The sequence below is a fragment of the Haliaeetus leucocephalus genome, unplaced genomic scaffold, assembly GCF_000737465.1.
Source record: "Haliaeetus leucocephalus isolate CR32 unplaced genomic scaffold, Haliaeetus_leucocephalus-4.0 Scaffold819, whole genome shotgun sequence".
Classification (NCBI taxonomy): domain Eukaryota; kingdom Metazoa; phylum Chordata; class Aves; order Accipitriformes; family Accipitridae; genus Haliaeetus; species Haliaeetus leucocephalus.
Window position 1 is genome coordinate 3,366,023 of NW_010973255.1, and position 17,871 is coordinate 3,383,893.

The window sequence follows — 17,871 nt, forward strand, 5'->3', positions numbered from 1 at the left end:
GATAGTGGAATTTGGCAGGTAGATTTGCCGACATATATGAATTCTTTACCTATCCATAAGTCACCATTTAAATGAAATCTATCTCTGCTCCAGGTTGGATTCAGAGTCAGAGTATCAACAGCCTTTCCTTTTTCAGTACCTTTTTCCTTTTTTGTGCCATAACAATTGCTTTCTGTGTTCAGGGATGTGGATGGGTGGGGTGATCTTCTCTTTTGTAGCCATGGATAGCAGGAGGGTAGATCAGTAAAAAAAGAGTTGGATGACCAGAGAGCTGAAGATAGGCATTGAAAGGGCTGAAGAGTGGCCACTGTTAATAAATAGATATTGGACACCTTTAACTTTCACTGAAGTAAAGTTTTCAGCAGATGGTAGACTAAGTTCTGACATTTTAATCAATTTCTCTCAGAATGGTGTGGCTCCATGAAGATTCTTTTGAAAATATTCTTTTCAAGTGTAAAATATCTACACCAAGGAGGAGTTCGTCATAAGGAGGTATCAATAGACATATTGAAGTGAGGGGTTCTGTGACAGCATGTTCAGATTTTGGGCAGGTTACCTCTATGATGATTCTCAGGGAGTTCTAGACCTGGAGCAGAGGGCAAAAAATGTGATGTGCCGTAGTGACATTAGATATGTTACTAAATAGAATAAAAGAAAACTAAATGTTGAGAAAGTGTGGTACCAGAGACCTGCAGAGCTATCTAACAATCTCCTCTGTCATTACAGCATCTGAGATCTAACCTCACTGAATACCAACCTAAATTATACCAAGTGCTAGATGATGGGAAAAGGCTCCTTTTCTCTGTTAGCTGTTCAGATCTCGAAAGTCAACTGAACCAACTAGGAGAACACTGGTTAAGTAACACCAGCAAGGTTACCAAGGAGCTTCACAGGCTGGAGACAATACTGAAGCACTGGACAAGGTAATGCTAATGTAATGGACAGTATAAACTTCTTCACCTGCACTATTCAGGTCAAAGTCATTCTGAACTCAGAACTATTAGATTCGACATTTAAAAGAAAGTACTTTGAGATGCATATGATGGTTTGACTACTCTACAATATCCTACTTCTTTTCCATAGAAGTGCTATCATACTCTCTCATTTGCAATAAAACATGTACCAGATAAGAGCTGGTGGGAGGAAGTTAGAAGATATCTTATTTAGATGACTAATTTAGAAGCTCCATGTGCATACAGGTTGATGAGAAAGGGTGTGTGCTTTGCTAGGTAGCATGAGTAGCTTCAGCATGTTTTTGTAGGGGCATTACCACTGCTGGGTTCTCGTGGGTCTGTGTCATTGCATATATGGAAGGAAGCTTTTAACTGCCTTTACTATACGTTTGTATAGCATTTAGAGAATTCATTTCAAAAGTAGCATATAAGTTTTGTCTATTATTCATAGTATCCCTGGTTTGTTGGCTCACTAGCCTTTCAAGAGAGATACATAAAGGGTTTGTACGTATAAAGGTTATGTGGAGACACTCTTATTCTGACATCTCATTACTTGTTTGGCATATGAAATGATATGGACATAGTTTCTGAAAAAAAAAATTAAATTTCTGCTCTGAGAGACCTTGTGGTAAAGCTTTTTGGAAGATTGAGCCTTCTAATGGAAAGCAAAAATCTGTTTATGTGTGTGGGGTGGGGTGCTGTTACAGCTTGCCCAAACAGATTTGTAACCCAGTTACTAGTTCTTCACTAAACTTAGTTTTTCTTAAGGGGTAAAACAAAGGCACTGCTAGGAATTATGGGTGTAATGGCTAAAATAATAGCTTCCTCATACCATGCCAGTCTTTAAAATTAAATCATGGTTTTTTAAAATTGGAGGAGAGACTGCTCAGTTGGAGGTGCGAAGCAGCGATGACTGTTTTAGTTTTCTTTAAACATCTTTACAGGTATCAGAGTGAATCAAATGAATTGACACATTGGTTGCAATCTGCAAAGGAGCGACTTGAGTTTTGGAGCCAGCAGTCTTTGACAGTTCCTCAGGAACTGGAAACAGTCCGAGACCACCTGAACTCCTTTTTGGTAAGTCATTCATAGACCTAGGACACCTTTTTCTCTCCAATTACAAATAAATAGTTAAGCAATCATATGGTTATACTTTTTCTCATCGTTGAAGTAGTGACTATGCAAAAAAAAAAAAAAAATCCCCTTCTGTAGGAGAGCTGTCCTTCAAAAATCTGATGTGTATGCACATTAAGTACTCCTTTGCTATATGCAATGATTGTAAAGCTTGATGATTCTGAAAACAGAAAAATGATTTTATGATAGTAAACAATTTTTGCTCTCAATTGGTCTGAAGTGTAGCTGGTAAACACTAAAGTACACATTTTTAAAGGGAAGGGAGGATATTCTTAGCTTTCTGAGGTAAAGCTTTGAGTACAACAAATAGTTGATTATTTCCACAAAAATGGTTCTGCTTACAGGAGTTTTCAAAAGAAGTGGATGCTAAATCATCACAGAAATCTTCTGTCCTGAGCACTGGGAACCAGCTCCTCAGGCTGAAGAAGGTGGATACAGCAGCACTGCGTGCAGGGTTGTCCCACATTGACAGTCAGTGGACAGAGCTGCTCACACAAATCCCAGCAGTACAAGAGAAATTGCACCAGGTAAGGAAAGCCAGTGCTGGCCTCTCATATTCCAGAAAATTCAGACTGTATGGTTGGCACTGCCTTTGAGAGATATTTGCTCCCTTCCTCAATTTATCCATGTGAGGCAAGATAGGAACAAAGTTACTCCTGTTTTAATGTGGGAAAGCTTACACTTATGTCCAAATCCTGTACCCATACTGTCTAACACCAATTGGTGTTAATTTCAGACTTTCACAGTTACATTTCTTAAATTTTAACCAAAGAACAGATGAGGGTTTTTTCAACATGTTGGTATGTCTTTTGGAAAAAGGAAGTTCACATCCCTGTGCCCTGCCAGATTTGGATGGTGGTTTTGTTCAAATTGAATAGACTGGGTTCATGTCTGTGCAAGACAAAATAAATCTAAAAACACTGTGCAAGGTTCCTGCTAGTGTGTGTAGGAGCAGGAGGGTTTTGGTTGTGTAGTTTTGAGGGGGGAGTTTAATGCTATAATACTGAAGTTAAAGAATTATACTGGTCTAAAAGTTGGTTTAGTATTTAGTTGCTAGGAGGTTATCAGTGTAAGCCATCACTTCAGTTTACAATTTGGAATGCTCTCAGAATTAGTAATATCATTGCGATGTAGGGGGAGAGAGGAAGGGTAACACATGTTAACTGAGTCTATTATATTAAAAAAATAATGTCATTCAGTAGTTCTCTGAATTGTCTTGTAATGCAGAATATATATGTCTATCTAAAAATGTCATAGAAAACGTTTCTGAGTAAGCAAGCACTACTGTATCAAATGTTGAAAGTGAGTCTTTTAAGAAAAAAACAGGTACTACTCAAAATCAGCCCATTTGGAAATCACCACACAAGAGTAGTATAAAATTATTTTCCATGCGTCTATTCATTAGCCATTTACAAGGACAGGAAAAGCATAGGTTACAGTTGATCTTCTACATAAGTCCAATACAGAATTTTGGAATGAGAATGCAAAACCTTTAGGAAGTCAGAAATGGAATCTTTGTGTTTGTCCAGTTTCTTTGTACAAATAAGAGTGGAAATAAAAAGCCTTTAATATAATATTTTCTTATAAGGATGCATGCAGTTATACAATGTATCTCCTGTTAAAACCTTTCTTTTTCTTTTTTTTATAAACTTCAGTGATATGTTATGAATGTAGAATAACATGATAATAAGAGCAGGTAAAGGAAATGTACTATGGTAATGCAAAGCAAGGAATTCTTGTCCATTTTCTTCACAACATGCATTTTAAGTCTATTATCTCTACAGCTCCAGATGGACAAAATTCCCTCTCGCCATGCTATCACTGAAGTTATGAGCTGGATTTCCCTGATGGAAAATGTCATTCAGCAGGATGAAGAGAACATAAAAAATGTAGTAGGACAGAAAGTCATTCAGGATTATGTCCAGAAGTACAAGGTACTGAGTGGAAATGTTATTGATTTCCCTTTTGAATTACCCCCATTCAATATATATACATATGTAAAGTATAAGTGATTTAAGGGAAAAAAAAAACCCTTACGTTATGGAGTGGTTAGAATTGTACACAAGTTATAATTGGTTAATATTTGATACTGTGGAAAAGAAGCCCAAATTACTTTTACTCTGCTGTTTATTTATGGCAGGAATATAATTTTTAATATGCTTACCTTAATTTCCAGGTAAATCCAAACCAATATGCATGATTAAACCTTATTAGATCTGTCTTTTACCCAAAACCACAAAGCACTTTGCAAATTATATAAGTTGTTTTATGAATTCTTTGCATAGTGTCACCTTCTCCTCAAAGTGTAGCCTGTTCTTGAATGGAAGGTGGCCAGTGGTTTACAGATCAAGATAATTTTGATCGGTATCTGAAGCAAAAAGGAGAGATGCTATATATTGAGATAACTATTAAGGAGTATAGATGTAACACAATTTCACTTCTTTAACTATATCAGTAGCACTCTTGTAATAGATCTACACACAGTGACTTTCTTCTCAATGTCAGATTTGTTTCACTAGCCTCCTGAAAAATCATTTTACTTTTTGGCTATTATTCTTCATGTATAAGAATATTTTCCATCTTATCTGGTTTTGTATTAAAAATTGTGAGACTAAATAAAATAATATATAGCCAATTTTTCTTAAATCTGGTCCTTTAGACCAATATCAATATGTTTACAGATGTTGGGTTTTTTGTTTTTTGTTTTGGGGGGGGGGGGGGAGGCAGATTCTTTATTCCAAAGGCAGTGTATTGCTGCTTTATTTCTCAGTATTTAGGAAAAATTAACAATGTTTTAAATTGCCGGTCAGTTGCTAAAACCCCTTTTAGCTAAATTGTAGTAAAGCTGTAATTTGTGAACATTTTTCCTCTGCTTTGCAGGAAGGTGAGAAATTATGGTACTTATGTTTGGGGTTTTTTATTCCCTTCTTTTCTACTAGGGTTTCAAGATAGATTTAAATTGCAAACAATTGACAGTAGACTTTGTGAACCAATCAGTGCTACAAATTAGCAGCCAGGATGTTGAAAGTAAACGTAGTGACAAAACTGATTTTGCTGAACAACTTGGAGCAATGAACAGACGTTGGCAGATCCTGCAAGGCCTGATAACAGAAAAGGTAAAGAAAAAAACCTCACTGCTCTGTAGCGAACTTTCAAAATACATGGAAATATAAGGTTATAATGGTTGGAAGCCTCTGCAGGTCATCTAGTCCAACCTCCTGCTCAGACAGAGCTGACTTTACAGTTAAATCAGATTGCACAGGGATTTGCTTAGCCGAGTTTGAAAATCTCCAAGGACAGATTCCACAACTTCTCTGGACAGCTCATTCCTGTGCTTAACCACTTTTGTGGGGGACAAGTTTTTGCCTTGTTCCCAATCAGAATTTCCCTTGTTGCAACTTGTGTGACTGTTACCTATTCTCCTTTTACTGCACATCTCCAAGAATAGTCTGCCTCCATCTTCCCCATACCTCCCCATAAGGAGTGGACAGCACAATGAGATGCTTCCTTTGCTTTCTTTCCCCAGGCTGAATGAAGCCAGCCTCTCCTGGTATGTCATGTGCTCCAGCCCCCTAACGACCTTATGCCCATTCAGTCAATCTCTCCCTTGCACTGGAGGGCCCAAAATGGGTCACAAGTGTCAAGAGAAGGAAAGAACTCCTTCTCTTGACCTACTGGGTGCACTCTCAATAATCTAACCCAGGCTGCAGTTGGCCTTCATCAGCACAAATGCACGCTGCTGATTTATTATGCTCAAGTTATTGCCCACCATAGCCCCTAGGTCCTTTTCTTCTATCCAGCCTGCTACCAGCCTCTGTTGTTGCACAAGGTTATTTTGTCCCAGGTGCAGGACTCTATATTTGTCTCTGCTGAATTTCATGAGGATTGATGAACCTATTCCTTCATCTTGTTGAGGTTTCTCTGAATGGCAGCCCTACTCACCAGTGTATCAACTACTTCTCCCAAATCAGTGTCATCTATGAATCTGCTGAAAGTACAGTCCGTCATGTCATTCAATTTATCGATGACAGTATTAAATATCAACCCCAGGCCTGACTCTAAACATGGATCTTGTAAATAACTGCCAGATAGATGTTGAAATATTTACCACTAACCTTTAAGCCTGATGACTCTGGTCAGTTCATTCATTTGTAAACCTCCCATCCAGCCCATGTCTCCTCAGTTTTGCTACCCTACTGGATACCATATCAAAAGTCTTGAAAAAGCCAAGGTAAACAGTATGTCCTACTCTTCACTTGTCCACAGGGACAGTCATATCATCATAGCAGAAGCAATCAGTCAGGCCAGGCACAATTTGCCCTTGGTAAGACCAAGCTTGTTCCTTGTTGTTCTTTATGCATGTGGAAATGGCTTCTGGCAGGATTTGTGGTAAGCCAGTCACCAGCAACTTCCTCCAACCTTCATGACCTTTTAAAGGTGATAGATGGCAACCTTGAAATGACATTGACATGCATCCTGTCTGGTTCCGTGGACTTTTGTATGTCCAGTTTACTTAAGTAGCCCCTAATTCTTTCCCTCTCTGCCATGACTAGTACCTCTGTATGCCAAAATTTGTTAATTGGGATGAAGACGTGGGAGGCATGAGAGGAGACCTTGTCAGTAAGACCAGAGCAAAGAAGACACTGTGTACTTCAGATTTTTCTGTGGTTTCCCATTAGTTGCTGATGTACTTGTGAAGAGTAACAAGAAGGGCTTCTGTCCCTCACTAGTTAGTTCCAGCCAAGATTTTGCTTTCCTAACATCAGCGCTGCATGGCCAGACCATGCTTGTAGGCCCATTCTTTGTAATCCACTTTCTGTGGACTTGTCACTTTTGTGACTTGAGGATTTGTCCTTGAAGATCAACCAGCTTCCTGGACTCCTTTGTTCTTCAGTACAACTTCCCATGGGACCTGAACAAACCAAAGTCTGCTATTCTAAGGAACTTTAGTCTGCTACTTGCTTTCCTTAGTTCACTCACAACTCTCTCATTGTCACTGTGGCCAAGGCTGCTGTTGACCATCACATCCTTCCCCAGTTCTAACTAAAAGTACAGCTAAGTAAGATGGCTCATTCCCTGGAGTGGAGTTTGTCTTAAATAATGTGAATGCTTTTTATGGCAATGCTGCTGCTTTCAAATTCTGCTTTGTTATTTCTTTCTTTTTTTTTTTTTTTTTTTTTTTTTTAAGAATAGAAGTGCTACCTCATTTGCCTTTGAATAATGCCTAGAACAATCAGAAAAATCTAAGTAACTTTAAAGCAGTCAGTTGACAAAGGAGGTAATATAAACCCTCATCTTCTTTACTGCATTTATATGCAAGGAATATAAAATGTATGTTTGCATGCTTAGTTTTATTTGGGAAAACCTGAGGTCCTTGATCTCTGAAAAGAATTCCACTTTATAAAAGTGTTCTGGTATAGTGCTAGCTTCTTTCAGTGTGTCATAATATTTTAATATGTTATCACTATATAATTATTTCTGGATAAAGCATGTTTTTTGTTATGAACTTTTTTACAAATAGCAGATATATTTAAATTTGAATGCATATACTGTTTTTAAATTCTGAAAGAATTGAATTCTGAGAAGGCACTGGTCAGCATTGGTCTTCACTGATTTATTTAATTGACCCAACAATAAAGGTAATTGTATGAGAAAGTATATACTCATATTTCTTTGCAGATCCAGCTGTTGGAAGGTCTGCAGGAATCCTGGACAGAATATGAAAATAACGTGCAGTGCCTAAAATCTTGGTTTGAAACTCAAGAGAAGAAGCTGAAACAGCAACAGAAAATTGGAGACCAGGCTTCAGTACAGAATGCTTTGAAAGACTGTCAGGTAATGTTCCCTTATAAATAACAATATTGTCTTTCCAACAGTTAGAAACAACACTTGATAAAGCCATATGAAATCTTCATATCAGTGAATTCAGTGACAGAACACCTCTTTACTTCAGTGAGGTAGAGATTTCTTTCCTAAAGTGCAAGCAATAAGAAAGGAGGAAGGAACAATAATGTCCCGAAGATATTTAAAAGCAACCAAAGTCCTTGTTCTTTTTGCATTGTGTATTACAGCATGGACATTTCCAAGCATGCCAGGCGTACTGAACTAGAAGGCCATCAAAGGAATATGTTCCCATTCATCTTTAGCCAGTCTTATGGAACCTGATGTCATGAACACCATGCTTGACTATTTGGAAACTTGTTTTTCTGCCTTATCAACACCTTTCCTCCGTGCCCCTTGCCTTTTTTTTTCATTCTTTTTCCACGTAACTATTCAAAGAAAAATGCTAGAATCCAAGAAGGTTTTATGCTTTTATTCAAAATGTGTTAGAAATCAATTTTTTTCAAATATTGAACTATCCAGAGAAGGAAATAGTGCTGGATTCCCTTTCACTTTCAGAAGATTGAAGGAGAATCATGATTACGATGGGCAAAGACGGGATGAGGCAAAGCGCAGCTATACATAATGCACATACATTCAGAACCACCTCAGTTTTGTGTGTGAAATTCATAGAAGAACTACACAGCAGTGAATAGGGTATCGTAGCTGACTCTGAGTATCTTACTTAGAATAGCACATATTTAAATAGTTAGAAGCTTGCTTCTGGACCTGTCAGGCTAGACTTCAAGCTTATAATTGTATAGGCAAAACAAATTTTTCTGAATTTATAAACAAGGCCTCTACATGGTATCAAGCATCAGATAATTTTTGCTCAAAAATGTTTTGTTCTACCAGACACCAAATAATAACCCTGTCAGGACAACTGTATGCCCAAAATCTTGGTGTTTTCATCCCCTTAAGAGGGAGTAAGAAAATGTGTTTATCTTGGTGTGGCTGTCTTTCCTGCATGCACTTAATGAATGGGATGAATCTGATCTAGCTTTTAAGTCTTCACAAACAGAACAGCTGGAAATCTATTCAAATGAAATGCATAAGAGAATTTAATCTATATTCAGTGTATTAAACCCATCTTTGTTTCTGTAAAGGCAAATAGTCGGTTAGGCTAGATATGATAGAAGTCAATTTTTTTTTCCCGAAATTCTTGACATAAGTTTTCAAACTGGTTGCAGTGCTTAGTTTCAATTCAGGTATCTTTATGGTTTCAGCACAATAAACCCATACGACTAAAGCAAGGGTAATTTACCATAGCCTGATATAATCAGCATGCTGTGGTTGGCTGGAGTTCAAAGCTGAACCTGATTTATCACCTTTATAGTTCCTTTTGGTCAGGGAAGTTAGCAAATACACTTGGGGAGTCAGTTATGAATGACAAGACTTTGATCAGCAGAGAAACAAATTGTTTAAGAAATAACTGTATCAGACACTCCCAGGTATCCAGTTCAGCTAGTACAAAAGCTGCAGTTTACTTATTAACCAATGTTAGTTGCTGTCTAGCGTCATATTAATCAGTGAAGGCAACCATTTTTTCCCATCACAGATCAGAAACAGTAATGTGTCTTTAATTCAGTTATGAGTTTAAAATGATGAATAGGAAACTCCTTTTCACAGAGAACCAGAAATATTTGCTATTCTTGGTGTTTGAAACTTTTGCCCATTTTACATTCTGAATTTTGGAGCAACCTTGTACAAACTTAAATGCCTTTTTTAGTGTTAAAATCCACTTTTTGAAAAGTCAGATTTACTAGGTACAACTTAGAAGTGTTTGCTTTGTTTTCAGCTGGTAAAAAAAAAGATGTATTATTCCAAGACTGTAGTCTGGAACAAGGTCATGCCTACAGGTTTGAAGAAATGTAAAATAATAGAGAAGAAAAAACTAAGAATAAACAGTACAGGAAAAATGCTCTCATATATATATATATATATATATATAGACAGAAGTGTGTTGTATGTGTGCAGTGACAAATTCTGTTAATAGAAAGTGTTTTGAAGACTGGGCACAATTTTCTTCTAAATACTCTCCCCACTACCTAAAATGTAAATTCTGTTACGGCAATGGTTCACTTGGTGTTGTTGGGTTTTTGGGGATTTATAGGCAGAGTAATTTATTGAAAGACATGGCTTTTCAGTTTGCCCGGAGTTTTGGTGTGTTGTTTTCTTTCCCTGATGATCCATCCCTCTCAGTAAGGAAATGTTTGCAGAAAATTAAAATATAACGTGAGACTGCAAGATGTACTAATTAATGTAGGGGCATCACAAGATTGCTCTCACCTCTGTCTGCTTTCCGTATCATGCTGATTACTTTATCTCCAGACAGGTAAACACAAAATTGTGCTGGCCTGAAGGCTAGAAGCCATACTTCCCTCCTCTGCTCAGACTCAATATTTGCACTATCTGAAGCTCCACAGCTTCCATATGAGTCAGAGCATTGCAGGAGATCCTTGGATCTCCCAGCACAGTGCTGTGAAATGATATAGGTAGTTTCCTTGCTAGCAATGAGCTTATGGGAGCGTGCTATATGACTCACAATTGCTCACCAAGTCTTCTTGTTCTCTCTCCTTCATTTTGTAACTTCATTCTCATGCTATTGAGGCATGAGGGAGATCACAGGCTTTGTGACTAGCGAATGTTACATACCAGAGCTTCTGCACTTCACTTGTTGATAAAACGTGATAAAACTGGCAAACTTTGAATCAGCATTTCCACGGCCAATCTAGGTTCATCTTAAGTCAACAACACAGTCAGCACTTGCCTGAAGCAGCAAAACAAGCCACTAACAAGTTGTCATGGCCTCAGTGCTTATGTACTCAGCCCCGTCGTCTTCACTTGTTTTCATGCCAACCGTTTATTTTCTTCCCATTTTCTTGGGCTAGTGTGTGGGAATGCTGAGCAGAGCAAAATGCTATTGAGCTCATTAATGCTTCCCAATGGCATGCAACCTTGAGGAGGCAATAAGGAAAATTCCTGCAGTCAGTTGCTTGCTGTCATTGGCTGGACTCCAATGAACTTGTCATCTGGAAAAGGGGAAGGCTCACTGTCCTCGGGCGAGGGGCTTTGCTGGGACCTGGCAAAGGAACAAAGACTCCACTTCATGTGGGGAGGCATGGCAAATTGACATCTTTCCCTAGGAAGTCATTTTGTCCTTTTCCTTGGGTGGCAAAATTCAGTTTTTTCCAGAAGCTTGAGCCAGCTTTGGACTAATTAAAAAGCCCTCTCAGTGTTCTAGGACAAACTAATACACACAAAAATTTTCCCATGTATTCAAACTGCTGTCCTATTTTTAATGAGTTTTGGACTCTTACATGAGAGCAGAAGATTACACAGAAGTTTAATCTAGAGGACATGCTTCTATTTAAATTTAAGACAAACAACTATGCCTTAAAGGGAACATAAAATATTATATAAAATTGCTGATAAGTTATGATTCTCTTGAGAATACAAAGTCAGAGTATGCAAGCATGACTTTCCTATTTTTTAAACTAAGGAGCTTATGGGCATTTTTTCTATCTCAAGGCATTACCTAGCCAATTAAACAAACAGGCAGACTCAGGTATCTTCTTTTTCTTTTCAGGAATTAGAAGAAGCAATAAGAACAAAGGAGAAAGAAGTAGAAAATGTAGAACAGAGTGGTCTGTCTTTGATACAGAACAAGAAGGAAGAAGTCTCTTCTGCTGTTATGAATACACTGCAAGAAATTAACCATTCCTGGGCCAATTTGGATCACATGGTAAAAGAACTATCAAGGGGCAAATTATAGTTCCAGGAATAGGGAACAGAGGAGAGGGAGAATTAGCAGTTTGCAGCTAGTGGATTTCTTCTGTATTGTAGGGGAAGAGGTTCTGAATTATGTCCCAGTTTCCGTCCATCCCCAAGTTTGTGTGTACACCCCACATAAAATGGGTATAATATTTCCTATTTCAAGGATGCTTTTAATTGTTGTAATTGAAGCTTTTTAGATGCTTCTTGATATTTAGTGGAAAGGTACCAAATGATCTGTAAGGAACATTTTCAAGCACACAGGTCTCGCAGAATAAGTAAGAGATCAGCATTAATTGTCATCATCCAAAGCTTGATCAACATCAGTCCACCTTCTCAGGAGGAATGCAGTGTGTTAGTGCTAGCCTCTCTGCTGACTTTCATAGGGTGATTTGCCTGCCTTAGGGACATGTGTTTCATAGTCCTAAGCAATTTCTCTTGATCCTGCTTTGGACCAAACTAGAATGGACTTGATATCTTCTCAGTCCCTGCCATCCTAGCTTCATAAAATCAAGCAGAAGTTTATGCTATACCCAGTGTAAGCCCAGCTGATGGTTGTGCAAAATCTGTGTTCTCCAACAGGTTTAAGATTAGGCATGTAGAACAAGTAATATCTGAGATCAAAAGGAAGGAAATAATTTAAAGAAAACTGAAATATCTTGAATGCTTTTCATTTACTTTTTTTTTTTTTTTCTGCCTCCCTCCTCCTAGGTTAGCCAATTGAAGGTGTTGTTGCAATCTGTTCTTGATCAGTGGAGCATTTACAAAGTGACTTATGAAGAACTGAATAGTTACCTGACAGAAGCCAGATATTCTTTGTCCCGGTTTTATCTTCTTACTGGTTCTTTGGAAGCTGTGAAAGTCCAAGTTGATAACCTTCAGGTGAAAAGAATACCATGCCTCTTGACATACTAAGGATGGATTCAAGGATTAATTTTGTTCTCATTGCATGGGTGCAGATAACTATACATTTTGGTTCATAAGAAATGGAAGTACAGACATACTGGCACAGTAAAATCACATGACATTAAGAGAACACTTTATCAAATAGCCATTGCATTTTTCATTTAGCAGAAAAATAAAATGGTGATAGTTGTTTTCTCTTTGGATATTTGATGCTGTTCTTTACATTTTGAGCTGTACTGTCACATCGTTAAAAGTTTTTAAATCATGCTACTGACCATTAAAACTGAAGTTGCTCACTCTGCTTCATCATGCTTCTGAGCTACTGGTGCATGTTGAGATCACATTTTAAATGGCCCCCACCCTGCCGTTGCAGTGGATTGAAGATAAAGAAAATAATGTTCCAAAAGCTAAGACACTCATGTTCAAGTGAATTTCCACTGTAAGAAAAGCATAAAATATGAGACTCCTGTCTATAATTATAAAATCATAAATCAATATTGATTGAAATAAATCAATTTAAATAATTAAATTAAAATTATTAAAATTATTGTTCTATTACATAGAATAACCTTTTATTTCAAACAAAGTTGTTGTCTTTGGAATCAAAAATAATTATGCAAACATTTCCAGATGCTTAAAGTAACAAGAACTTGTGTTGTTAGTATTTGCCAGCAAATTTAAGTTTACATTATCGTTTAAATATTTTGTGTGATTTGAAGTCCAGACATATATGAAGCCAAATTCCCTAAGCATGAACAGCACTTTTCAAACAAAGATTTAAAGAGCATCCATCAATACACTTAACAGCCACTCTTCTAGGTTTTCACATTTTATGTGTCAGAAAGGAGTCATCAGTAAACCAGTAAGTACAGAAAATGACTTTTTTGCTTATTAAGATTTAGACTATACTATTTAATCAGGTTGAGATTTGCTGGCCTGTTCAAACTGTAACAATACGCATACAAATATTTAAGGTTTAAAAAAAAGGAGCATTTTCTGTGCCAGTGTTACTTCAGACTGATAAATAAAAGAGCAAGAACCTTATTTTCAGAAGAAAGTTTTTTTTATGCTGTTACTTTTTTCATCTCATTCTAAACAGGAAAATGTTATTTATTTTCTTCCATGAGTTAACTTTTTATTTATGAAGCAGTTCCATGCACTTACTCCTCCTGTGCAAGAATAATTGAATAAGAATATAATAATTGAATAGAATAATTTCTTTTACAAGATTTTTACATATTGCGAACATATTAGGTTAAAATTTACTTTTTCCTACACCATGATATTGAATCAAATGAATCTAACAACAGTCTTTATTTTAAAAAAACTTCTGTTTAGACGAAACATGTGAAATCAAGTTTTGCGTTCATAACCTGCATGATGTAATTGATACACACTATTTCAAAATGTTTCTACATCATACGATTGTAATGCCTCATGTATCTTTTTATTATTATTATTCTGTTTTAGAGCCTACAAGATGAATTGGAAAAGCAAGAAAATAGCTTACAGAAATTTGGTTCTGTGACCAATCAGTTGTTGAAAGAATGTCACCCACCAGTGACTGAAACACTTACCAACACTTTGAAAGAAGTGAATATGAGGTAGAAAACGTCTGTGTATTGAACTTTACTGTCAGTGGTAAATTTGCATTTATCCATTGACCCAGTTGTCCATCATTTCTATTTTTGTCATGATTTATTATTTTATGGTTTTGGAGGTTTGGGGGGCGTGTGGGGGTGGGCAGGGTTATTAACTTTGCAGAGGGCTGGAGCAGAACTGTCTCATTTACTACTAATGATAAATGAAACATCATTTTCTCCAGCAAAGTATTTGGACATTACTGTCAGTAGTTTCGCTCCATGCATGGCTGCCAACGAAGATTCATAAATACCATGCTGGAAAATAATACTGCACTTAAAATGCGAGAATCCTGTCTGAAAATTTTGTTTGCTATGCATGCACCAGGTTCCCCAGATTTTACATTGCTATTTCTAGTTGTAGGAAGGGAATGATAGGCCAGAAGTTCTAAGCCTTCACCAGTAGCTTGGCAAATAGCTTCCCCAGCTTTGAATACTGGCCAGAACTAGTGTAAGGGTTTACTCAGAGAAGCTACAGAAAGGCAGGATACAAAAGCAAAAACTAGTTTGGTGGAAGTTGGGGGTTTTTTTGAAAACACAATCATGCCAAATTTCTTTTAATCTGTGGTCCATCCTGTCCTAGAATCTGGAAGTGGAAGAAGGGATTATTCACCCCATTTCAAAAAAGTTACTGTAGGATTTAACAGTTTCAATGATGACTGACAGAATTTTCACTTCACCATTTTTATAATATAATAATAATTGAAAAATATTGTGGTTTCCTTTAGTACAGAAATAATGAGGCAATTTGATAAATACCAGCACATTTGAGAAAGTACATATTTCTGGTTGCCATTAGAGCTGAGAATTCAAAGGGCAGTTAGATATTTATTTGGATAATAAAAATATAAGGAGTTTTAATAGGTCTGGGAGATTTTAGAAGGGAGTTATGCAGAGCTTTATGACTTCAAATATTCTGTCAGGGTTTGGGAGGAAATTACAGCAGAAGAAATGGTTTCTTGTTTACACCTGGTTTGGACCTCTTAGGCCCTTGCAGGAATCTCATACTGGTAGTTCATCATCAGTCATGGATGCTCTGTGCAGTGAACCAAAGTGTGCTAAGTGGAAATAGCAGGAGGTTCACTCCACAAGGTGCACTCCAGCTCTGACCTCAAGCATTAATATACAGCATCCAGGATGTATCACAGATCAGACCTGCTGTGACAGGTCAGAACAGCCTGTCAGCATATGTCTTGGATTCCTTGGTTTTTTCCCCAGATGTCTGAATCTTGATTATGACCAAATTTCTTAAAAGCCAAAAGACCATGGGAAATGGCAGAGAGGAAGAAGGGCAGGGATAGTTCTTGTGGACTCCAAGGCTTCGATCATTCCTCCAATCTCTTCACCAGGTGGAACAACCTTCTGCAGGAGATTGCAGAGCGGCTGCGTGCCAGTAAGGGCCTCCTCCAGCTGTGGCAGAGGTACAAGGACTGTTACCAGCAATGCTCTTCCACTGTCCGTCAGCGGGAAGACCAGGCCAATGAGCTCCTGAAGACTGCCACCAACAAAGACTTTGCTGATGATGAAGTTACTACTTGGATTCAGGACTGCAATGTATGTTCAGTTAAGCTTTGCAGTTTTTCACGGCTCTGTGCGCTAAAAATCACAAGAGGCTCTCCATTACTAAACTCTATACTTGGTCTATTGGAAACTTGCGTACAAACACATTTCTTTTTAGTGATGCATCTCAGGCACAGGAGAGACAGCTTTATGTCTGCTACCCAGATCTCATGAGTTTCTCATACTGTTCCTGTGATCCCTCCATTACTTGTTGTGGCGTTGTTTCAGAAGCTTGTATCTGAAGTCATCTCCCTGGAGAAGGTGGATAATTTATATAAGTTGATTCATTCTTAAGTCCCTGCTTATCAAAGGGATTCTTGCTTGGGAAAATATCTCTACCAAATCTATTGAGTTCCTTATAATAGAAAGGAACACAAGGTCCTTTGACTATATTCCCACCAGTCAAGGCTGTTCAATTCTGAATGAAAAGAGACTGTGTATGTTCTGGGGATGTCTTTATCCTTCCTTATGGAAGGACACCATTCACTCTGAAACTTTGAGATTCTTCCTTTTTCAAGACTGTATCTCAAGGCAGCAGGATAGTTTACCTCCTATCTGTGGTTACATTTTGCTTCTTTGGAGCTTAAGTTAATGTTAAGTGTCATTGACATAAAACGTTAATTGTCTTAGTGTAAGCAAAACAATTGCAAGGAGAAAAATTAATACATTAATGAGCTTTTTGAGCATTTGCTGCCATAGTCATCTGGATTGGCAATTCAAATTGTTCAGTTCAAATAATTTCTTCATTTCCTGATGTCCCATTCTTTAACCATTATGTTAGGCCATTTACAAAAGTTATTTTTTCATCCCTTCTGGTAATTCATAGCAGGAAAAAAACGGAGGTCTCGTCAGACCTGAATTGACCTACAGTGAGGGCTACCACTGCTTAGGACCAGCGTGTCAGTAGATTCAAAACGTTTGTTTCAACAAGTATTGCCTCATCATTAACTCAGGCTTGCTCAGAGGTAGCTGAGCAGTCGCCACTTTTCTGTTCCTCTGTGCACAGGTACTTTGACACATTTTTTTTATTCTGCTCATTATTTCCTTTTCATACAGTGTGAGTGGATACTTTGGCATTGAAATACAGTAGTAAATGTAAGTTTTTCATACAGTGGTGGAGTTCGGTCATTTCATTCTTCCTTTAAATCAGGGGAGGATGACATCAGTAGAGTGTCAGGTTAACTATTCATATCTTTATTCAATGTGTTGCCACAGGATGTACTCACAGATTTGAAGACAGCACAGGAGTCACTGGTTGTTCTTCAAGAACTGGGAGAAGAGCTAAAAAGCCAGGTGGAGGCTTCAGCCGCAGCTGCCATACAGTCTGATCACCTTTCTCTGAACCAGAATCTGTCAACCCTGGAACAGGCTCTCCGCAAGCAACAGGCTGTACTTCAGGTGTATAGAGAATGTTTTCAGTCCTTGAATCTGATCATCCTGTGGTACCTGAAAACACATAAATTACCTAAAACTGCCTGGGAAAAGAGGGTGGTGTTACCTGTTCGTCAGCATTTCCTAGACTTCCCTGCAAGCCAAAACTGAGATTAGAAAATACACTCAAGTCCAGCATAGAGACCTTCTAAGAAGGTCCAAATTCTGGGGAAAGGATAGCAAACCTCATGGAGGAAAGCGTCTATCTGGAATGCCAAGGGCACCATGCTTTCTTCAGACAGCAATAGTGCTAACAGCTGGATCCACAGCTACTGCTCCCCAGAAGACAACCTCTCTTCCCAGCTAGTTCTTTAGCAGTAAAACAAATGAGAGGTTCTGAATAATTGTGTAGAATTGATTTTTACAGTGCCTATTAATGTTAGTGACCAGGCTGACACCTACCGTCTGTGTCAAACCCTGTTCAGTAGATGATGCTAATTGCTTGTGTAACCAGGGACTAAAGAGCAACAAAGTGGCAGAATGTGTTCCATAGGAAAGTATATGGTGAGAAAGCAACAAAGTTAGTGGGTTCTGTTTGGGTGGCAAGAGGATTTACCCAAGAAATCCAGCATTGTCTAGAATGTGCTTATAAC

The 17,871-nt window shown here is 37.9% G+C and overlaps 1 protein-coding gene across 1 annotated transcript in view; it reads left to right on the forward strand.

Annotated features, from left to right (window-relative positions):
• Positions 1-17,871, forward strand: part of SYNE1 (spectrin repeat containing, nuclear envelope 1) — a 250,787-nt gene that overhangs the window by 180,653 nt on the left and 52,263 nt on the right. Inside the window, exons 106-116 of the mRNA XM_010581892.1 lie at positions 727-923; positions 1,898-2,030; positions 2,432-2,614; positions 3,872-4,021; positions 5,027-5,203; positions 7,767-7,922; positions 11,557-11,712; positions 12,453-12,623; positions 14,118-14,251; positions 15,637-15,841; positions 17,063-17,245. Of these exons, the coding sequence (XP_010580194.1) occupies positions 727-923; positions 1,898-2,030; positions 2,432-2,614; positions 3,872-4,021; positions 5,027-5,203; positions 7,767-7,922; positions 11,557-11,712; positions 12,453-12,623; positions 14,118-14,251; positions 15,637-15,841; positions 17,063-17,245 (1,845 nt within the window). The remainder of the gene's footprint in view (positions 1-726; positions 924-1,897; positions 2,031-2,431; positions 2,615-3,871; positions 4,022-5,026; positions 5,204-7,766; positions 7,923-11,556; positions 11,713-12,452; positions 12,624-14,117; positions 14,252-15,636; positions 15,842-17,062; positions 17,246-17,871) is intronic.